This window comes from Clarias gariepinus, chromosome 5, assembly GCF_024256425.1.
Source record: "Clarias gariepinus isolate MV-2021 ecotype Netherlands chromosome 5, CGAR_prim_01v2, whole genome shotgun sequence".
Taxonomy (NCBI): Eukaryota; Metazoa; Chordata; class Actinopteri; order Siluriformes; family Clariidae; genus Clarias; species Clarias gariepinus.
The window spans coordinates 21683867-21708718 of NC_071104.1; the positions used below are offsets into that span (position 1 = coordinate 21683867).

At 39.0% G+C, this 24852-nt stretch overlaps 1 protein-coding gene across 7 annotated transcripts in view; it reads right to left on the reverse strand.

The window, feature by feature from the left end:
- caska (calcium/calmodulin-dependent serine protein kinase a) overlaps nucleotides 1–24852 on the reverse strand; it is a 135796-nt gene that overhangs the window by 41229 nt on the left and 69715 nt on the right. For all 7 annotated transcript variants that reach the window (XM_053495728.1, XM_053495723.1, XM_053495729.1 and 4 more), the window contains exons 3-5: nucleotides 5619–5724; nucleotides 4244–4321; nucleotides 2511–2583 (exon numbers count right to left, since the gene is read on the reverse strand). In XM_053495728.1, coding sequence (XP_053351703.1) covers nucleotides 2511–2583; nucleotides 4244–4321; nucleotides 5619–5724 — 257 coding nt within the window. The remainder of the gene's footprint in view (nucleotides 1–2510; nucleotides 2584–4243; nucleotides 4322–5618; nucleotides 5725–24852) is intronic.

Genomic DNA, 24852 nt, shown 5'->3' on the forward strand with positions numbered 1-24852 from the left:
TATAATGGAAACCAATCAGAAAAAAAAAGTTTCATTTTGCTAGGGAGCCTAAAATTTTGACTTTGTAGTAATGGAAAAAAGTCTTGTGGTCTGTTGAGTTCAGCTGGACCCTATTCCAGAGTGACTTGTGAGTTGGGGTAAGGCGGGAAGTGCATGAAGAGGTTGCACCCATGATGCATAGCGGCCACTGTAGAAGGCTCTCGAGGCAGTGTTAGTGATCTAGGCGCATTATGTGGCAATAAAATAAAATAAAATGAGAGCTAGACAAATTATTATTATTATATTAAAGAGGCCCAATTATGCCATTTTAAGGTTGCTAATACTGCTTAATGAGTCTCTCAAAACAGGTTTACATATATGCAAGGTCAAAAAACACTTTAGTTTTTTCTAAAAATAGATTTAATTTTACCCCATTTCTAAATGATTCGTAAACGACTCGTGTGAAGCAGTTTGAAGATTCAGTCTGTCTAAACTCCTCCTTTCCGTGAGCCATCACTGCTGTGATTGGTCAGATGGCGCAGTGATTTATGATTGGTCAACTGCTACAACGTGTGTCGGAAAAAGAAATGCCCATGACCATAACTGCACGACGGCCCTGGAGACCCGTCAATACATAGAAAAGTACATGTACCAGCTAATTTTATATTAACTGTGGCTACAAAAATTGGAAGGTCTTTTTTTTTTGTGTCGGTGTTGAGTTAAAAGGCCGGTGCATCACGGTGAGCAAAAAGGACAAACACAAAGGTCAGGGAAAGGGCACAGCGTATGCGCACTCCGCGTGTCCGGATGCATTTTTTTCCCTCGGGGCTTGCCGTAGTGTATCCGAACACGCGAAGTGCACATGCGCCTTGCCACTTCGCGAGTTTTAAGTTCAGTTTTGGTGAATGGTAGAGAATAAACAGTTAAAAAGGATTTCGTGTGCTCTTGTTTTTATTGTTTTTTTATTTTACAAAGTGTTTAAGTGAACCTGGCATGAATGCTCGGTCACATTAATAAGAGTGTGGTAACGTTAACTGTAAGATGGCGGGCAAGTTGTTCGTGATGTAGAACGTGGTCGGACATTATGCAAATATGTTACGGAGTGACATGGATCAGTGACAATGTAAAAATAGATTTGCTAAAGACTCGTTTAGGCGAATGTGAGCCCATTCTTTTTTTTAATAGAAAGAAACTCCATTTATCATGCACTGTCAGCGTCACAGATTGTGCAGATATAAATATTTAAAAAAGCATAATAGTGGCACTTTAATAATTATAATAATAATAATAATAATAATAATAATGTTTAAACACTTTGTATCAATTGAATCAACTTCAGTTCAGTTTCAAAAAACAGTTTTTGTTTATGTTTACAAATACATACTTTTTAGTCATAAGTACAAAATTGAAAGGCATTCTGTGTCTAAATTCGAATTTGTTTTACGCATTGAAAGTACATAATTTGTGTGAATACAATTTTGTGAATATAATAAAGTGTGTGAATAATTACTCGTCCTTACTCTAAGCAGTAACTGTGTTATTTGAACATAAGGTAGCTTTTATTAAAATATAAAAGGTAGTAACCTCATCTATATAAAAGAAAGCTACGTCCTCATTATGGGCAGTTCATCATGGCCTGGTGTGAAAATGCAGTGTGAATGCTGCGGTTTTGCAGGCTGCAGTTTCTTGCACGTACTGCACACGTTTGGGTATGCATGATGTATGCTTGTTTCATTGAAAGTGATACATACTGTAAGCATGCATCACCAAGAGTGAATGTTTTGGTGCAAGTAAAGCTTTATGCACATCTAGCACCAAGGAAGATAATAAATAAATAAATAAATTATATATATATATATATATATATATATATATATATATATACACATATATATATACATATATATATATATATATATATATATATATATATATTTTTTTTTTTTTTCTTTTTTTTTCTTTTTTTTATGCATTATAAAACTAAGTACAAAAATAACTTAAATAATTAGAACAAAATATGTTTTTTTCTAAGTAAAAGAGTAATGCAATAAAATAGTAATATGCTTTTTAAAATTACCATAATGTGCACCATCTGCCTAATTTGCAGCATATAATATTCACAGCATGCGCTGTAACACAAGCTTTCAACACCAATTCTACTTGTTTGCTGTTGTCTATTTGTGGAACTATGTGGTTTCCTCAGCACTCTAACACTACATTTTATTTTCTGAGCAGGGGTTTTCAACCCCCAGATTAACCTAGCACTTACCTGAGGTGGAACATGAAACAAAATAGTAAGCACGAGACAAACACATAAATCAAAATGGAAAGTGTATGATATCAGTCATTACATACACACATGCACATAAACACAACCATGGGGATCCATGAATAAAACCATCAGTGTGGCTCTGAGGAAGAAAAGTTGCATGAACCCAGAGAAAAATATCCTACAAATTTGTACACAGAAGCTTTGTGAACCTCAGCATAGCAAAACTTTTCCCCCCCAAAAAAATCAACCCTGAGCCTACCTTCACATCTCGATGAATGATGTTGTTGTCATGGCAGTACCGCAGTGCTTCAAGGATCTGCCTCATATAGTGACTACAAAAAGTGATGGAAGAAGAAGAAGAAGAAGAGGATAAACAGGGCATTGAATCTAACTGTATACAAACCGCTTCCCCTAAGTGCACAATACAGTTCATGTATACAGGTTTGTGCTGGAAAAGAATCGGATGGCCCTATTTACCCCTCTGGACTCGCGTTTGGGGTAACCTTTGCGAGAAACAAATCTCACACACTGAAGGTCAGAGCTTCATTCTCACAACTTTTTTTTAAACTGATTTCTAATACAAGCCATAGGTCTGTTCAAGAATGAAAAGCATTCAAAGAATTTGCCAGGCCGTGGAATTAGATTAAAGTAAGAGCTTGTACTGTATTATACGGCATATAATTCTTCTTTTATTATAATCTGTGCTGATTTTTTATTTGATAAATTGCAAAGCGAGAACAAAAAAACAACAGGTCTGCTGCAGAGGCTGAATAGAAGTGAAAAGGAAATATCGCTTTAGTCTTTGTGGTTCGAATGCTGCTCAATACATCGTTACAATGTGCAATTCTTTGTGGGAAAAACAGTCTGTAAGAAAGGTCCATGTGCAACATCATTCTGCAAAATTATTCTGCGACTGTGCCAAATGCAAGTGCAAGTAAAGTCTAAGTCCAACTTACTTTCAAAATACAGTGAAACCTCTGACTGCGAGTAACCCAGTAACCCAGGGTAATCATCTCCAATGCGCAAGCGTCTCAGTGTCCGTGCATCAGTTATATAGTTAACATCCATATGTGTGTACTGTTTACTATAACACTGTGACCGTGTGTGTGCGTAAAGCATCTTTAATTTTGTGTTTGTATGTGTGAAAGTAGTCCTCTCATGCACGCATGGACTGTTTATTATAATATACTGTATATTACAAGGTTCCTTGTTAAAGATCCAGTTTCTCTTTCTGTAAGAAAGCAGTGATTCCGTTAGTGTGGGCGCGGCACGAGTGTCATTAGAGTGTGTTTGCCCCTTCCCTCCCCCTCCTCCTGCCTTCTCTCACACGAGCACACACACACACATTCTAACAGAAACACTCTAATGGAAACACTGCTCTATTGCAATTCTTTTTAAAGGTAAAAAGCAGGTTAATTTGTTTTATTTTTACTTTACAGCAGTGATTTCATTAGTGTGTGTGCTGCTTGCTTGAGTGTCATTAGAGACGTTCCTTGTTAAACAAGTTTTCTAATAGAATAGTGTTTCCGTTGGAGTGCATGTGTAAAAGTTGTGCCACACAGTAGGCTGTGCACACACACACACACACACACACACACACACACACACACACACACACACACACACACACACACAGCGTGAACACACTAACGGAAACATTGTTCTATCTGGATTTATTTTTAAATTTTTGAATGATAAAGTGCAGGTTAATTTGTTTTATTTTTACTTACTATATTTTGTATCAATTGTTTTTATATGAATATATTTTTGGATTGTGGAACAAATCAATATTTCTTTAGGGGAAAATTTGCTTTAATATAAAATTGGTTTGATATACAAGCACGCTTTTGGAAAGGTATGCTTGCAATCCAATGTTCCACAGTACCGTTTAAACAGAAACTCAGCGTCCCCCTGACTACTCGATTTTAGGCTTCACAATGACAAATGAAGGTCTTTATCAGATTAAGTGAATGCCACAGAAGACAGGCTTACCTGGCTACAGCCTCACTGTAGACAAACCCAGCATCTGCCCTTTTCACAATCTCAAAACAGAGGTCTGCTCCATCCATACTGAAAGAGAAAATAATAAAAATAAGCTTTTAGCCAACATGACATAACTGAAGTATGTATGCTGCCAGGTGCGGCTCCTTAGTTTGTCCAGTACGTTCCACTGATGCTTAACTGGACTAAGATCTGGAAAATTCAAATTTACTTTTTTTGCAGTGTGGCAGCAGACATTAAAGCCAGGACCCAAAGTATCCCAGCAAAACATGTCCCAAAGCACCGCCTTAACTTTGCTGGCTGCTTGACCGATGTAGGTGCGTTAGGCGATTAAGGGGGTGAGCATGATCACCCTGACCGGTACCTGGCTACACAGCCCCACATGCACTGGATTCAAATGCACTGTGCGTCCTGACACCTTTTTATCATAGGCAGCAATAATTTTTACAGGAAGATGTGCTACGGAAGCTCTTCTGTAGGATCGGATCAGACAGACCAGCCGTTACTCCCTGTGCACATCACTGAGCCTTGGGCACCTACAACTCTTTTTCACTGGAAAAAACTTTTTTTTTAAAAGTATTAACCACTGCATACCGGTAAGACCCTACAAGAGCTGCTGTTATGAAGGCACTCTGACCCAGTCACTCTGTCAACACAATCTGACTTATTGTCGCTCAGATTCTTAAGCTTGCCCATTCTCCCTTCCATCTTCCATAATGGCAACTTTAAGAACTGACTGTTCATTTGCATGGCAGGTGTCATTGAAACAAGATAAACATTTTAATATTATGTCAAATTAATAAAGAGTGGAAGATTTGTCACCTGTATATAGCATCGGTTCTCTCTTTAAATGCTTATTGTACTGTTCATGCACATGCCAAACGAGACTGTCACATGACACAAATTATGAAAATCATATGGAACAACACCTAGATAAGGTACACACCTACTGTAGCAGTGTGAATGCAAAAATAAACACGAATGAAAAAAAAAAAAAAAACTCTCACATGCCATCAGTGAGAGGTGAATTGTAAAATATCCTGTAACTAATTGGCATAATGAGCTTATGTTTGGTTCACTGAATTACTGGCCTGTCCATCAGCTATGTCAGTAATTTCCTTGTGTTTCCTCTCACCTCCCTTAGACATACAGATCCCAATGTATAAAAAAATTCCATCCAGCGTCTGTTATAATGAGAAGAGATTTTATAGCTGAATTGAGGAGCAAATGAAGCGTGTACACACAGCAGCACAATCTCGCCTAAAGGGCATCATCGATAAAGCGATAATGTAGATTAGATAAACACAGTACGAATTTGAAGGCAAGAAAAAAAAAATACAACATTATTTTAAAGCAGGTTACTTACAACTCAAAGACCATGTAGAGCATTCCATCTGAGCTGTAGGTCTCCAGCAACTCCACGATATGTGGGTGTTTGAGCATATGACAGATGCTGGCCTCCCTCTTCAGGTCTGCAAAGAGAGCAAAAGACAGCAGAAGAGACAGTGAGTGAGAGAGTGAGTGAGAGAGTGAGTTCATTATAAATGCATGTGTTTGGTTTGCTTGTATTTTTTAGCAACAGCTTTATTTACCAGTGCGTGTTTTTTCAATACTTGTGCTTGGATATAAACTAGAAGCTGCAGTGATGGAAAAAGACACTCTCAAACATACGATGAGATCAGCTAATCACAAAAACACTTTTATTATTACAGTGTCCTGATTAAGACTTTGTTTTGCGTAAATGTATGAAAGAAAGAAATCTCCTATAATCCCCAGGTGGGAGCATTTATCTAGAGTCAGAGGTGTGGAACGACACCAGACGAGCTGTTAAAGTGCTGTTAATCCAAAAGACAAGATTCAGCAAACTGCAAAGAAAAAAAGATAAAAATGCAGACTTACTGGGAGCTAGTCTTGGTGTCATTACATTACATAATCAAAATCTAATATTATTTATTTAGTAAAATTATGTTTAACTATTTCATTAGGATTTTTGTCCAATGGTTAAAAAAAATAAAAAAGGGGCGAAAGGACAGTTTTAATAAATAGAAATCTATTTTTGAGGTTAACAGACATGTTACCCGACATTTAACTACACACAAATGCAAAAATTATTGAAATGAATAAATACACTAGAAAGACATTAACAATGTATTTAAATAACAGTGTTTAATGCAGTTACTTGGATGCCATTGCAGGAATATAATTATTTCAAGAAGCTCCATATGTATTTAAATGGATAAATATAAGAGATTTGGGGTTACTGCACTATATGTTTTACTTTTACTTGGGTAGATTTGCGAAAACGAAACGCTACTTTTACTCCACTCGACTCGTTACCTTTTCTAACCATTTATTCATTATATCTACCACATGACTGTTTCACCAATCAGGTGTAGCAACAACAATCACATGACTCTGTTTGAACAATCAGCCACAATAACAACATGTAGTCACATGACCACACACAAACTGGCTGCATGGCGGATTGCAATCTTCAGCGAATAAAATGGTAGACAGCGAATAAAAACATAAAAATGGAAGAGGATGAACACTCGCTTACACACAGTGCAAAAAAAACAGCTTCATAATGCGATGTCTTCTCTGTCTGCTAAAACAGACAGACATTTCAACATACAGTATAAAAACTCGACATCTAACTTGAGGAAACGTCCCGGTTGTTTTAGCGGTTTTCTTTAATGCTGCAATGTTGGCAAATATGATCAGCAAAAAAGCTAGAGACTAAATTTAAGTTTCTTACATTTGTTCTGCTGGAGTGGTAAAGTGAGACCTCTTGTACACATGTTCTAATGTTATTTATCTGCTGAGCCATTTGGAGGACAACTGAATATACAGCATACAGTTATATACATATACTGTACATACAACATACATATAGTTTACACCGTTTAAAAAGAGTTTGTTCCTTAATTTGCTATTTTGTAAAGATATTTATTTTTATTCATTACTTTAATTTAATTAAATGTATTTCATTAATTTTATTATTTGGAAATTTCAAAATTTGTACATTATTTTATCATTTTGTCTGGCTGCTTACATAATAAAAAAATATAATAATAAATCGGACATTACGATGAAACAGTTACTCAGTACTTACGTAGTCTTTTCACCAAATACTTTTTCACTTTTACTTGAGGAATATTTTGGATGACTGCTTTTTACTTCGACTTGAGTAATGTTATATAAGTACAGCTACTCTTACGTGAGTAAAGTTTTTGGCTACTGTACCCACCTCTGGTCCTACATAATCCTACAGGTAGCGCATTCTAAACTATCCACGTGTTGGCAGGCCACACTGCATTCTGGGTGGTAGGGTGGTACATAATACACACATCACCTTGCACTACAGTATATGCTTTTGCATAGCATTTCCTAGTCCTGAAAATTTCATACCTGCCCTCTCTTCACTTTTCACCACTTACACTCTTCAGTTTTACATCAGGTCATTTCCTTTTTTTCCCTGATTTTTAAGCACAAACATATTTTCTACTTGTGCACTAAACTGCACGTTTATCTGTCTTCACGAGTATTATCAAACACTTGGTGGAGCTGTGTACAGCAGAGTGCAGAACGTGCATTGGACTTGGCAGAAAAATTGATTTGGCTCTATGCAAACAAAGATTTAAATGTGAGCCACATCCTTTGGACTCATTCCCGGCTCATCCTCATAATACCCAGCCCTTACTGTCTCTCCCCATCCTCCTCGCTCTGTGGATCTGTGCCGTGCTTTGTGTTCCATGCTTTTTCTCATGCCACCCCCATAGCAGATGACTGAGACGTGACACAGCAGTGCAAAATGCTAGTCCTCTGACGAACCACAACACACCAGAGATGGGTGTTTATAAGACGTACAGGGCTAAAGCCAGTTTTACACCATATGCTATTCTGCCTGGTTCTTTGCCTAAAAGCTGTAACTAGTGATCTTTTAATGGTGGACGGATAATGGGACAAGCTGCCACAGACCGACCAACTACAGGCCGTCAAAGACAAAGATATTGCTGAGTGTGCTGCTTATCTAAAACCTGCCAATATAAGGACGACATACGTTTACACCAAACTATGACCAGCTAGAAACACAGCAGAAACTGAGGCAGAAGAATGGTTTGTTAAATTGCGGCAATAGAACAACGTCTCTATAATGACATCGCAGTTATATTAAAGGACAAAAAGGGACACGATATGGATAATAAAAAAGAAGAACTGATTAAATATATACAGGGTGTGTTGCAAGCTAATTAGCATGCAAACACTCTGCTCACAGAGTTTATTTACTATTATGGCAAGGTGAAACTATTTTTATGCTTTCCAGGAGAAAAGCTACAAACCCATGCTGAAGACAGTAGCCTACATTGTTGTTCAATCTGACATAGAGAGCACATTATCTCACAGCCTGTTACAGAGTTCTTACTGGGATCATCCTAGACAATGAGACGGGTAATAATAAACCACTGCTGGAATCGCACAGAGTAATACCGTCTTTTCATTGGGTGCTCAATGATAGCATTTATACAGTAAATGGTGGATATAAAGGAGCAGGAGCTTTACTCATGTAGAACTTGGCAAAAGGACATCAAGCTGATATTTGTTCTGCGACCAGATAACTTCTGTTTAGGCAGTAGGTTTGCTCAATAAGAATGTTGATCAGGCTTTACCCCTAAATCACGATTTACATTAAACAGGGAGAAATTCAAGCAAATACAGAATTTAGTCCCAAATGTTATTTAAAGGTTGTGTTTAATGAGATGCGTGTGCTGATCAGCTCCAGAAAGATTGCCATTTGTAATGTTAGACACATAGATCCTTGATGTGAATGTCTGGTTAAAGAAGAAATGCTTCACAAACTCTAGTGAAAGGGAAAGTTGTGAAAGGATCAAAACTCTTTACCTTGGATAAGGACATGTCAGATTACACAATCTGACATGACATGGTTTTATTTTCATGCATACAAACTGGAGCAGGAAGTTATGTATAATCCATGAAAATAAAATAACTACAAAATCAAAAGATGTGGCATTTGAGATGTTGTAGAAAACTAAATAGATAATTACAATATCTCCCACTGGCTAGCTGCTCGCTTTGGTACTGATGTATTTAATGTACTCTACAAGTTTACAGCAGCTCTCAGTAGCAGCGCTGTACAATAAGAGCACAATATTGTGCTATTGACCTCTAAACAGGCAGAGATCAAAAATCCAGACTGACTCAACACTGACTCATCGTTCTGACAGACGAACAGAGCGACACAACAATGGGCGATGTGGCAAATTTTACAGATAAAATCCACAAATGAACATAAAGAGGCACATGCAAAGCCTACACCTAAATCTAACCGTAACTTATTACTTTCTCTCTCACTTTAAATAAAGTCATTCTCTTCTTGGGTAACAACCAAATGCCCCACAAGGTCCAAAGTGTCAGAGAGCTCCATGCTTTCAGGGACATTCGGTCCTAACCATCACACTTTCCCTGTCTCCCTGCAGATGAAGTAGGAATTTTATTATCGTATAATTTTTATTTTCATTTTATTATCTGTCATTAACTTCATCATTTATGTTAAAAGACCAAACAGAAACTGCTGATGAAGCCTTAACAGTTCTATAAAACATCCTGAATGTACTGTAGCTTCACATTAAATGACATTAAAGAAGGATTTTTTTGTGAAAGCACACTCCCTGCTGTCTTCCTGATGCCCGTGGTCTCGGCCTCAGCTGCTGTAAAAAGAGAGGAGTTATTAAAGACTACAGAGCGAGCATCACTGGACTGGCCTGCTGACTTATTGAGTATTGATAAGCCATAAAACGAGACGGTGTCCCCAGTGATAAACGTCTCTTCTTCTCCCCTCTCGCTGCTATTTAAAGTTCATCAGTCACTCACTTCAGGCTGGATGTAATGGAGTAGATTAGCTATAGAGAGCTTTTTAATCGAATTCCAATGGCTCCAATAAACTTTTTTTTTAACAAGCTGCTGTTTTGTAACTCCATGCATTGAGTACAATGTGCATCATGAGTGTTAAAGCCATGTAAAAGGACTTGCATATAAGCCGTGTGTGACTGTGACAAACACCCGATACACACACACTACCTGGCAGAAGCATAAATCCGCTGCTGGCAGCACACCGCTGTAACGGAACAGGAGGAACAGTTTGACACTACAATAGTTCTTATCTAATATGGAGCATAATGTGTGTAAGGGACAAATGACACGGCCTTTGTGTGTGTACAACACATGTGCTCTTCTGTCTCCTGGTGAGATTATCTCTGTCAGACCGGGTTTTGAAAGTGCTAATCGCACTCGTGGACTCGGTGTAGATATCCTGTTGGGGATGGGGAGAGTGTGTCTGGGAGACGACTAGAGCAGAGACGGCACTCGTTTTGGACGGAAGCCGTCGAGAACATGAGTGGAGAGTCAAGTATCATGGGGTGACGTCCTCTCAGGATGCTACGTTCACACAGATGTTAGGGCAATTCCAAACACTCTTTGGTCAGACTTACAATAGGAGGCTTTTTCAGGAGCATGAAGCTGGACATGGCAACCATGATGCACGCACACATGCATTTTTCAGAATGATAAACAGTGTTGGCTGTAATGGAGCAGAACAGAGCGGAGCTGAACTGAAGGGGAGCGTCCAATATCTGCACAATAACACACACATACACTACACACACACACATACTACAGATGCTACACACACATACATACACACGCTACACACAAAGACACAGACGTGCGCGCAGGCACACACGCAGACATACACACACGCGCAGACACACGCACACACGCGCAGACACACACGCACTGCTGTCCTTCTCCTGTTCCCAGGAGCACTACCCCACTTTATCTGCCGAAGCTACACCTGGCAGATGTGAGCAACTGTTGTTCAAACCATGTGTTCAAGTTTCCTGTACAGAAGCTTTAATATTAAACTTGTTATTAATCTAACGAAAATACACGCAATGACTGAAATAGTAAAATCACTTTATAGTGAACCCAAGAACAGAGATGATTTTGTTTTTATTAAATAATCACCACAAAGCTTAACTGATTATTCCCAGGGGAAAAAAAAACCTTAGTGCCTAAACCACATGGCTTTTATAGATGCATTCTGTAAATAAAACAAACACAGCTTTCCTACCATAAAATAAAATGAACCAAGGCTAAAGGTTTGGCTTCACAATTAAAGTTCATTAAACTGTACTGTCTCTATTCCAGGGGAAAGAAAATCGAACAGTAGACGTGTGCTGGCAGCTACTCTGCTTCTTACTGATCCTATTCACAAGAACACGTATAAGTACAATACACTGTATGGCCCATATCATGTGGACGACTGATCGATCACATCAACCTATGCTCATGGAACATCCCATTACAGATTCAGTTCCCTTCCGCTCCACTCGCTGTGCCTTCATTCAGCCACAAGGGCGTCACTGAAATCAGCCACTGATGTTGGGTGAGGAAGTTTTGTGCACAGCTTTTTTTCTTTTTCTTTTTTTAATCCTAAAGAGGTTCATTGGAGTTGAGGTCAGGGCTCTGTACAGGCCAAGCCCATTTTCTGGTCCACCCCTGGAAAAAACATGTCTAATGCAGGTCTCTTTAATGGTGCACATGAGGATCATCACACTGGAACTGGTTGGGCCTCTTAGCTCTAGCGAAAGAAGCTATAACATTACAGCATCCACAACCACTGGCTGTACAGCGTGAACTTCATCACTTCATGTAAGAAACGAAGTCACAATATAAATATTTTATTATCAGTGAGACTTCGATTTGCTAGGGAGCATAAAGAATGTGGACCTTGGAGCATTAAGTCATGCAGAGTGTGCAGTATATACACTGTTTTTAAATTGTTCTACACATACACACCTGTACCTGTATGTGTGTTGCTACAGTAGGATTGGGGGGGTTAAATGTGCACAATGCAATTTATAAGTGAATAAACTTTTAATAATGCCTAATGTAACAGTGCAGCCACGAGAAGAAGCAGGAGATGGGAATGCAGAGACCATCAGTCAGCCTGACAAGACAAATGAAGAAGGGCAGGGCTTCATTCACAAACACACTGCCTATTTAATGCTCACACACACACACACACACACACACACAAAAACATATACACGCACTGAGAGCAAAAAGTATCCTGACATTCTGAACCTACCCCACCAGGCAGAACTCAAAAATAGAAAAGCCTGCATTTTTCCCCTTCAGACTGGGTATATTTTGCTCTCAGGTGAAAAGCAGCACAGGTTCACCTCAGCTGAGATAAATGAGCAGAGAAAAGAAGGAAAAGAGATGAATTCAGTACAAGTGACAGAAACTACTGCAAAGTCTTCAACTAATCTCTTATAGACTTTTTTCCTTCAACCCATTCCAAAAAAATCTATTTGAGAGCGTCTACTCGAGCTGCCCTGACTCTTAATTACCCTGCATTCACTCCATCAAATCAGCACATGCTTCTCATTAAGACGCAACCTGATCCCATCAAACACCACAGCACCTGAGGCATTATGGAACAGAACGGTGGACTGAACTGCATGCACACACACACACCTCTCATTCAGTCTCTCATGGTTGAGTGGCTCTAGACAACTAGATTGTGAAAGTGCACGTGTGTGTGTGTGTGTGTATTCACTCTGGTGTAATGTAGCTCTGTGGCAGTAACTGCATTAGATGTGTTGTAATGCACAGGCATCTTTAGCATTGTAAAGCTTTTTTTGGGGGAAAGTGTAGTATCTTGTGTGTTGTCATATCTCAACACTGTGAGCTCATGTATGCAGAAGGGGGCAGAGTGCACTTTCCTGTGTGTGTGTGTGTGTGTGTGTGTCACTCCTCAGGTGAAGGATGTTGAATGATAGGGTGATAGAGGACAGCTGGCAGGAGAAACCAAAGTACACAACTTTTCATGGGAATTTCAGTCCTGCATTATGGAGCGATTGCAGTCACAAGTCATCAGAGAACATCTGTCTGCATTAGCCGAGGCCAGGACTAGGGCTGGGCCATATTATACCTTTCACGGTAATACCGGTACAATGTTAGGCAATGATAAGAAAATGAAATATCGCGATAGAATATGGGTAAAACGCGCATGCGCAGTGCCTTTGTTTTCATACGCACATGGCGGAAAAAGCATGGCAGCGGCGGAGGAGAATGAGAAGGGCGAAAGCGGATCGTTGAATTAAACAGATGAACCAGAATTGGTTTGTAAAAATGGTGCAACTTGTACGACTTTTTTTTTTCTGACAAAGAATCTTAAAACTTGAAATGTAGAAACCTCCATAAGCAGTAGCATAATTTATCCATGTTTTTTGTTTGCTTGTTTCGTTTTTACTCAAGAGTTTGTGCAATTTTATTATTTAAATTATTTATTTGGCACACTGCAGTTTTATGTTGCAAAGCAACTCTTTTTAAGTTTTGTGGGTGCTATACATGGTTATGCTCAGGATATGTTAGCTCATTTCCACTGGAAATGCCTTTAGGTTAAATTGTCAGCAAGGAATTTCCATTTACACTGTTAAAATTGTATATGGCTTTAATGCACATACAAACAGCTGCTTGTTTAATTAAAAATAAATTGATGTTTTTTTGCACTAATAAAGTTTTGGAATTGTAAAGTATTTTGTCTCCCGTCAATCATATCGTCAGTTATATCGTTATCTAATTCTCAAATAATAAATTCTCAAATATATATCGTGATAAATATTTTTGGCCATATTGCCCTGCCCTAGCCAGGACCATCTTCATAGTCAAGTGGAACCTTCCCCAGTCACCACACGCATCCCAAGCGGACCACACGGGGTCAATTAACTGAAATTAACTGCCATTTTAATAAACATAAAAAATGAACACTCGTATAACAAACATTTCAATAAAACACACTGAGGTTGAGCTCAAGCGTCCCCTCTGATTCACTGCTGTTAAGGTCAGTCTGGTACAGGAAGCTAGAGACAGACCCAGCCATGACTGCATCTCTGTTTTTTATTCTCTTTCTTATATTTCTTCCTGGGATAAAACTTCTCACACAGCTTCAAGCTAGTCATGCTGAACTAGCTAGAGGAAAGCTAAAGGGAGATGGAAAGAACGGGACAAGAATAACCAGAAAAAGTTCAAACTCGACATAAAACGAGAGAGAGAGAGAGAGAGAGAAATGTGGTGGTCCTATGAGAGGTTTACACACACACACACACAGACACACACACACACATGGCTATACACTGTGATTAATGAAATGCCACAGCTCTCATTAGAGGAAATGCACAGTGTCTCAAGTGACTGTTTCACTGTTCATTGCTTTAACAAACAGAAGGCTTCTGTCTGAGATTTCACTGAAAAGGATGGATAGTCATAGAACCAATGCATTAAATTATATTTACCTGTTACTTCAGTTATACAATTCTCTTTTCATAACCTGAATAAAAAATATACAACATACAGAACATACTGTAAGAAGCATAGAAGTGTGAGAAAGAGGGATAGTGAAAGAGGGTGAAGTGAAAGCTGAGCTGGTGGATCTTACATTCTGTGATGAATACTAGAGCAATAAAAATCATATCACTCCACTTGAAGACATCATAACTATCCTTGGTTAACAAGCAAACATTATCGCAGAGTCAAGGATCTAAATTTTTTAGTATTTTTTTTTTTTTTAAGTCCGCTGAAATGAAGCAACATTAGTATAAAATGGATTGTTTTGGTGTAAACACGCTGTCTGGACTGCAATTACTTTGGTTATTACAGAGGGACACGGCACACATTTTGAACATTTATAATTAGGATTTAATGTTGTGGAACGTCCACGAGACAAGCTGTTTTATTTTTTTCCTTACGTTATAAAGCTGTAATAAACTGTCGACTGCACGATCCTGTTTGTGCCACTGTCCATCTTCCTTGCTAAAAGTGCATATTCTATAACAGAAAAGTGTAAACTCCTCTGTTCTGAAGAATGAGAAACTTTGCAAAACACCATGACAATTAATTTAACGATATAAACACATTAAAAAAAAAAAAAACATTTATTATTAATTAGTCTTGGATTATGTGAATATAATCAGACATAAAAGTAGTAGCATGTTTTAATATGTAATTCACCTCCTAGACCCTGGAAATAAAGTTGTTTCCAATCAGATTCAAGAATTTAACAATACTGTGCAATAAAGTTGAAATCATTTCTGTCTCAAACATTGTTCAACTGTGATCGTTAAATCGACAGAAAGTGAGATAGATTACAGTATATGTTTCTAGTTTTGGTTTTAAAACTCTAAGGAGCGGATAATGCATTACTATTTGTGTTAGCATTTTTATTTGAACCAGTACAATGATTTGGGGAATGAGTTACTGTATACAGACAGAGCCTTACTGCAAGAGACAGCTAAAAAATACTGCAGAACAGAAAGAGAAGTGAAATCAGAACCTATTTCCCAAAAAGGAGCCAGCTTCTCAGAAGAGAACTTTGCCAAACGTGGGTAGACTGAGATTAGATTTCCTCTTCACCAGCTGATAACGTAGAGCTGAACTGAATATATTTAATGTGCAGACAGACATGCTCTCTAGACGTTTAGCAATGAGCTGCCCTCACATTACCACATCGCAGTGAGGACGCTGAGCGAACAGCAATGATCTAACCAATAAGAGCAGTCTAAACAGACAGGACGAGCACCAGCACTGTCACAAAAGACAGTTTCAAGTTTCCTGGACGAGCCTCGATATTTTCCGCACAAGAAAATGGGCCATGTATGGATTTGCATTGGAAGAGCAGACGTTGAAAAAAGAGAACAGCGAGGTCCAGACAGGTTGAGATATGTAGTGCTAGAATATGTCATTTCCACAGTGCACATCTCAGCGTTCCCTTGTTGGTGTGTGAAAGCTTATGAACTGCTCAGTTTCTCTCCACAGAGTTCAGACAGGAAATTCTTCTGTCTTGAAACCCAAAGACTGGACCACAGCAGCAATGCTCCTGTCAGGTCTGACTCAGCATGCCTTACACTTATTTCAGAATTCATGTTTATTCCTCGTCTTGACCAGCCCCCCCACACTGCTGCATTCCTACCTCTCCCCTGCTGTAAATACCCACATCCAATTTTTTCCCCACCCTTTTTCTCCCTAATTGGGTCATCTGCCGAATCGCACCCAAAAGCCTGCTCTCTCTTATCAGACCCACCACCAGTCAGCCAGGCATAACTTAAACTGCTGTTTGTGCTGAAATCCAGGGTCTGCCCTTTTAAGCATACATAAGCTTGCAGATGCCCACAATTCGTTATAGACCAACAGGAGACACTAGGGATGCCTACCTTTCCACACAGAGAACACTGCTGATTTCGCTCTCTTTGCTCCCAGCCATAAATGTCTGTGGGACAGCAGGATGTAAACTTGTAGTCTCCTGCTGGTTACGCTTTTCTGTTGCACTACTCTACAGGGTCCTCCGCAGCAGCTGTTAAAAAAAACAACAACTGATGCTTGCATACGCCAGACTGGTCCACACCCACTTAAACCCCAGAATCCATTGCTTTCTCTTTATGTGTGACTTGACTCACCGTCCCTTAAGAAACAAGGAAAGCATGCTGGCAGACTGGTGGGGGAAGTCCTGCTCTTGTACTGTGTCTGAGGCTGTATTAACTAATACTAACTTACAGCTCGATGATTAGCTTTATAATATTATGTGTGATGATTGACACAAAAAGGTGTTCCTGTAACTCACTTTGGACATGGACTAAATGCCGTTAATGTAAGAAGATGTAAGAGACAGACACATATCCTGTCAACTTTTCGTGATTAATGACTAATTGAACACATGGAGGCACTCTATTCAATAATAGTGTATTTATTCCTTTTTCCATTTTCTTAGAAAATGGAAAAAGAAACCGCATTCCATCAACATTTCAAGAACATCAAATTTAAACAGTTGGTTTGCTCCAAGCTACAGAGATTTCGATAAGCAAAAGTGTGAATAACAGTCAGCTCTGAGGTGTGTGCTGTGTGTGTGAGGAACAACTATAATAAAACTGCTAGGAATAGAAGCAACAGCTCGGAGAAGATCCAGGTCTCGAGTTTTTTCATAACGATGCAAGCGCAATTTAATGCTTAATGTCAGCAAGTTGCTATTTTGCTTGGGATCAAGTCAACCTTTATATATTTTATATATAAAGTAAGGGGGGAAAAAAAGTCACACTAAAACTCTGTGCACATTCTTTGGTTTTAACCAGGTGTGTGACCTACAGTACAGGGATGGGAATCAGAAGTCACCACCAGATGCGGTACATCACGGTACCTAGAGACCGATTTAATCATAATACTGTGACATCACGATTTTAAATAGATAAATATCCCAATATTACATATTTTTTTCTGATTGTATTAGAATCTTAAGACATTGATTCTTAAAGAAACATTATCATAACTCAAAAGTTTTGTACCTTTTCGTCATGCAACAGCTTTACAACTGAACTGAACAGAACATGAGTAATAAAATACAATCCATGCCTTATAGCATCAGTTTTAAAACCTCAATTTAAAACCAAGGGCAGCATTTATACAATACAAACCAACTTCAAATACAAGAGTTTAACATTTAACCTAAACAGAAAGCTACATTTTTACTGAGCTGCACGTATCTTTGTTTTATCATCTGCAATAACAGGTATTTTTAAAAAAAAGACCTTATAACTCACTCCTACCACACAGAATGCCAGTGTGTGAAGTTTAGAGCGCCACCTGTAGGATTATAAAGGTACAGACATGAGTTACCACCGCTAATGCCTCCAAAGTCTTAAAACTCCACTTGACAATGAGCGCGTTGATCAGCTGTGAGCACATGGGCACGTGCGGTTTCTAACATGGGCACAGGTGGCTTCTAATGCTCCTGAGTTTCTAGACTAATTTGCACACGTTGTGTTTTGAGACTAGTGTGAGATTGTGTAATGAGTCTTCAAGACTAACTTGCATTCGAAGTTTGGAGAAAAAGGCAAGTTGAAATATATATATTTTTTATGTAATGCTATTAAAATGCATTGCTGTTGCATCACTCAGAAGCTCATGCGCATGGCACAGAATCGGTTATGTCTGAGGCTCACCGGTCATGGCTGATCAAGCTGAAAACCAGTCAATTCTGGCCGGTTTTAGGCTAGCTGATCAACTGTGGCGTCTCTATTACAAATGTAAAAAAAAAACAAAAAAACATTTGGATTCAGTATGTCGATGCCTAAATCGCCACACAAAAGAATCTCAATTCAACTTAAAATAAGAATTTATAACATACTGTTCAGCAACACTGTTGATTGATTTTACTGTTCATATGCTCATCTCTCTCATTTTATATTTTTTCTTATTTTTCTTCTTTAGGCTTGTGCCTGAAATCAGTGTAAAGCATCGAATAATTTTTATTTTTCTGAATAAAAATCATCTATGCATACCATCATTATCATAACCAATAATTAACAACTATAACGAGATGCCATGGCAACATCTGGGCTCTAACTGATTTGGAATTAAAATGTCTCTCTTTTTCTCTCTTTCTCTCTCTCTCTCACACACACACACACACACACACACACACACACAAAAACAAACAAAAAACACACACACACACAAACAAATAAACAAACAAACAAACAAACAAAAACACACACACACACTACTCCTTAGAGGGTGTGTGTGTATGCTTGTATTTGGACGAACTGCTCGGACCGCCATCTGGGGTGCTTGTATTTTTTTATACTAAAGTATAAGAACAATTTATATAGAATACGTTTCACTAATTTAAATTATTTGCAAAAAAAAAAAAAAAAAAAGGATATAAAAATAAAACAATTGTATTCAGCCAATCACCTTCATTCTGGTCAGACCTGCACTGAATGTGCTTTATGCTATAAACACCAGGTGTACAGGGGAACAGATGTTAGATGGGACACAAGTATTTCACAAGGGCACATTCACACACTCATTTCCACCTGAAACCCACCTCTTCGAAAGATTTCAGCAGAAAACCATAAAAAAGTTGGAGAAACTGGCCACGCCAATAAGGGAGGAATGTGCTACCACACCCGAGTCTTAGTTTAATGACACTCCTCATCCCTGACCTGTCCAATCAAGTATCTCTCGGTATGGGTATCTGCTAAATGCTCTAAAGCCCTGCATCCTCGGCTAATATAGTAACCTAACAGGCTTAACGTGATAAGAAGAAAGAATCCATATTATCCATTATGTCGGCACAAACAGATGGCAATCATTAAAGTATCGTCCTAGCGTTTCTTGTTCTTCTCTGATAGATAGTCTGACTACAGCGGAGACTCGTGAAGCTGTGTAATTGAAGCTGAGTGTTGAGTAAATTAAATAGTGAGATGGGATCGGTCCATTCAGAGCATGTCCATTTAAATCGGACTCCCAGGAGACGTCTGAGTGTGCATATCAAGGAATCTACCTCTTCAGTGTCAACCTTTTAATGACTTTGCTCACGGGTACCATACTCCCAAAGCCGAGCAGACGGCGTCACTGGCACAACCTGAGACGCGGGGACTAATAAGTGCATTAAAAATTAAAACAGTGCTAATAAAAAGCCACAGAGGCAGGCATGGAGATGAAAGGTGCAAACAATGTGACAATATGAATAGCATAATATTGGCACATGTATTAGAATCAAATGTGTGATCAAGAAGGGATGTGTGAGTCTAACTGGGTTAAAACAAAGAATTAAAATCAACTGTGAAGAGTAAGATGGAAGACGGTTTAACACCACTGTTACAAATGAACACTTGGAGGATTCTACTCATTTACATTCACAGATTTAACTTAAATGTGGCTCATCTATAAAGTGCACAAAACATCCACTGTGACAAAAAGGAAAAAACGTATAATGGATCACTAAATCCTTGAACCCAGGGCAGAGTATCAGAGAGGATGAAGGTACTTGTAGGAATGAATATATGGCTGTTCTGTTGAGCTGGGGTGGATTTGGGGCTTTCCAGGAACCTCTCAGGAGGTCTCTCAGACTCTACCTCCCACTGCGCTTCAGCACATCAGTACCATATGAGGGACATATCCTCTTAGGTCAATTCCACTGTTTGAGATTTCGATTACTGTGCTCCATGCTTTCGCTTCCCACTGGCTCACAAGCAACAAGATCGCATGCTGAGTGACGGGGTCAGTGAAAGGACACGCTAAACAGAGTAAAAGCCTTCAGTGTTTATCTTTTGCGCCCCTGAGAGGAGAAGAGAGGTCTATGAAATATACCTGGCGCTGGAGGCAGGCCGCTCGTCAGTGTTTTATTCAAGCCTGGCGAATGGACAGAATGAAAATGAGAGCATCCAAAGGCTTTGGCCACCGAGCAGAGCGAAAAAACACACACGCACCCAGTGTGCCCGGCTATGACAAATGGATTTTTCCATTCGCTGTAGGAAACAGAAAAACAAGAGCTGGCCGAGTTTTCTACTGAGGATGTTGGACGGTGAGCTGATTACTGAGCAGCTTTACCCTTACAATAACTTTATGTGAGAGACATTTTAATGTGTGGTCAATGAATAATACATCACAATACGAGCTACAAAGGGCCTGGAAAACAGACAAAAGCACAATCTGGTATTATGATGCTTTATTGCTCGATAATGTATATGTGGCATGCAGAAAAGAGTCATCCGGTTATACATTCGGAAAAGCTACAGGATAATATAATGCAATTCTCAACGCTAGAAAAACAGAAAGCAACATCTATCCTAATCAGCCATCCAGCACTCCTACATTTCTCCCAGGCTGCGCTTGTTATTTTATCCAGACTGTGCATGGCTCACGCTGTCGGCTTCAGTTTGCTCTCTCCTCCATTCTGCCCGGCCTCTTTGCATCGGCTGCTCCCACAAGCCCCTGACTGGATTAGCTGTTCGACGCGCATTCTGCTCAGCTCTTGACTCAAGCTCCTCACATTTCGCTCTCCATTAACACTTTTTCTGCTAGTCTTCACACTGACAAATTTATCTCCTTGACCGTGTTTGAACCACTGATACTGCATAATAAAAGGAGATTCCCTCAACAACAGCCAAGAACAACTGGTAGCACAGGCAGTTAGCGAGTTCGCACATAATTCGGTATGAATCTGTGTCGACTGCAGCACTCGGAGGAAAAACACACCCTGAATGACTTGCATATAACCCTTTATAAATAACAGATGATCTTACATCAGTTACATCCATGAATTATTCTGCAATGAAACTGAGCTGATGTTTTAGACCTTTCAGCAGTGAAATGTTACAATTCTTTCACTGGGGGTGGGGTTCGGGATAAACAGAAAAGTAGGACTCACCCACAATGCACATTACCCACGATGCAGTTTAAGTACCTGTTGATAGTGACAGTGCCAGTGTGATTTAGCTCTGTGTTTAACTTAACATGCATAACGTATAGCAATGCAACAGCGCTTTAGTCCTTCAGTCTGTCCATCACTCACTTTATCATATGCAAACTTTACACCACAACGCTGCCATAACTCGATAACTAGTGACAATTCTTTTGTGTGGCAACATGTTATTATTGTTTTTTCTTTGTATATTTTTGCATTTAAAGTGGTAAAATGTTGCAGTTCCTCTATAATCTATAATCAAAATGAACTAATCTTTTTTTGAGTCATTTGGTTCATTTCATTCTTTTGATCAGAAATAAAATAAAATGTTATATTTTCAATAAACAGACCCCAACACGTCTACATACACAAATTTTGGCTATAGTTCCACTAATGAAAATATTACAATGCAGCTAAAGGACATATTAAGATAAACAGAATGAGTAGCTCACCTTTCATATCTTCTGGTCCAAATTGTTCGTTCTTTTACGTTATTAGTGTTTATGGAAGAATGAACGATTCGGACCAAGACTCAGAGGTAACTACTCATTTCTGTTTCCTGTACATAACCTACGGACGATTTACAATACTTCATGCATATGAACCCTGTAGAAAACGTACAAATCCCTCTCTGAGGATACTCGTTCCTCTGAGTCACGTTTAAGACTCGTTCAAAAAGAGGGAATCGTGTGCGAACGACCCCCATCATTACAGGCACCACAGCATCCTGTGTGGTAAATTATTGGCAAAGTTTATTTCTGGTCTGGTATTTTCTAATTGTAATGAATTCTGAAAAAAAAATGATATTGATAGGATATTTATAAAATCATGATGATTATAGAATTGCAATACAAACTAAATCAGCCCCTAGGTATTGTGATAATATCATACTGGCTGGTCCCTCTTGTTTCGTGTGCCCAGCCATGACCCTTCACCATGTGAGATTTCTATTCATCACTTTTAATGATGACTAAAAAAAAAAATAGGGCACTCTGAGGCTGACCCTTATTTGCTTCAGACAGGTTGGTGAACTCTTTTCAGCTTACATAATATTTGCAAGAATATAATGACTGACTGAAGACTTTGGCGCTCACGTTCAGCACCCTGCAGGGTAACGACACTCGCTTTCACTTTCTTTTATCACAAACTCAACCGTACACATTTACAGAATATTAAAAAACAGTCGCGTGCAATGTACTGTGCTATACTTGAAATCTTACACACCTACTATGTGACATACACTGTGGTCAAGCCTCTTAAAATACAACACACACATGAGCCCTGTCTCTGGGTGCTGCACCAAGCGGGCTGTGTGATTACTGGCTCACTGACGTTAATTAAATGTATTCTTTAGGTATTTGGGTTTTGACTGACTATGTCATATCTACGGTGGCCCTGAAGTGCAAAACAAATTAACAAAACTGAAAACAAAATAACAAAACCCAAAACAAAATAACAAAACCCAAAACAAAATAAATTCAAAACCAAATTAACAAAACGGAAAACAAAACCCAAAACTTTTTGTTTTTTGGAGGGGGGGGAGTTTTGTTGTTTTGTTTTGTTTTTGTTATTTTGTTTTCGGATTTGTTAATTTGTTTTCCGTTTTGTTAATTTGTATTGCACTTCTCGACCAGTCCGATACAAACCGGAAAAGGTAGGTATAGTTTGCGAATAAAATGCTTACCGCTAATTGGACGAGACATCTGTCACTCATGATATAAAGGAAGTACTGTAGTAGCGGTAGATTCAAAATTCTAATTTTATTTGTCACATACACAGTCATACACAGTACGATATGCAGTGAAATGCATATTCGTGTGTGTATGAATGTGCAAACATTATTGTGGTTTCAAATATGGCGTACTCACGGTGGCCCTGAAGTCAGTTTTGCTAATTTTTTTTGCATTTCACGGCCATCATAGTTTAAAGTGAAGCAGAACACACAAGAAACAAAGATAAAGAAACAAGTTCCTACTTCCTGTATATCTTGAGTGACAGATGTCTCATCCAATCAGCGGTAAGCATTTCATTCGCAAACTATACCTACCTTTTCCGGTTTGTATCTGACTGGCTCGAGAAGTGCAATACAAATTAACAAAATGGAAAAAAAATGAACAAATTTGGTTTTGAATTTGTTATTTTATTTTGGGTTTTGTTTTTTTGTTTTCAGTTTTGTTAATTTGTTTTGCACTTCACGGCCACCGTACATATCAGTGTCAAAGTTTGGTACCCAGCCTTACTTTGTCAAAGTTTTTCTCCTTTTCTAACACTACATTATTATACAGGTGTTTCTCTCTCTGTCTCTTTCTCACTCACTCGCATGCGTCCTTTAGAAAAACTGCTACTTTTGACTAATAATGAACCTGCAACTGCACTGCAACGAGCCAAAAAGTACAAGACTCGGTTAAGCTACAAAACACAGGAGTCAGTGCTAGCCTGGTGATGAGATGAACATGAACACACACACGCTCTGATAGATGGCCAAGGTCAGAGCTAAGAGTAATTACAGCACAAAGCCAGACTCTGCACGCGCACACAAACATATAAACACAAACAAACCAGTTTGTGCGCACCCAGCAGGACTGTGTCCAGGCTGCGTAACATCACAGAGCATTACGACGTGTGTTGTGTGTGTTTAATTACAGCATGTGCACTAACGCAGGGCTACTCCAGCAGGGCCCGTGAGGAATTACCAGAGGGATGCTGAACTTCATTTCAAGCTATGGTTAAACTGTAGAAGTCGGCAGTCTGGAAGTGAGAAGGAGGGAGAGTGAGTCCCAGTGAGAGTGTATTCTAGTGTAGGATCAGTAGCTCAGCCAGCTCTCCTCACTCTCCTCACAGCTCCTTCTGTCTAATGAGAAGACCAAAGAGCTCGGAGGTTCAGTGTTCAGCATAACCCTGCTCTTAATAGATTCTACTGCATGAACTAATACAATAAGCCGTTCTTCATTTCAAATAAAGGCCAGATTCCTTCTAAACTCGCTGAACTTGGAATCACTGTGAGGGCCGCGTCAGCCCGCTCATATTTACACAGATGTGCTACTTAAAGGCTTTATTGAAAGACACACAGTTTGAAATGGAGATGAAATTGAGCCCATGAGATGATATTTCAAGCCAGTTAAAAATCAAGACAGAACAAGAAACTACACTTCTGACCTTTGGCAATGTTCTTGGCCAATTCCACTTTTTCTTTTTTAAACTGCTGCTTGTGCTGTCTCACAGGACAGCGTGATACACACATGAAGGAAACACACAAAATTCGGACACATCTTCT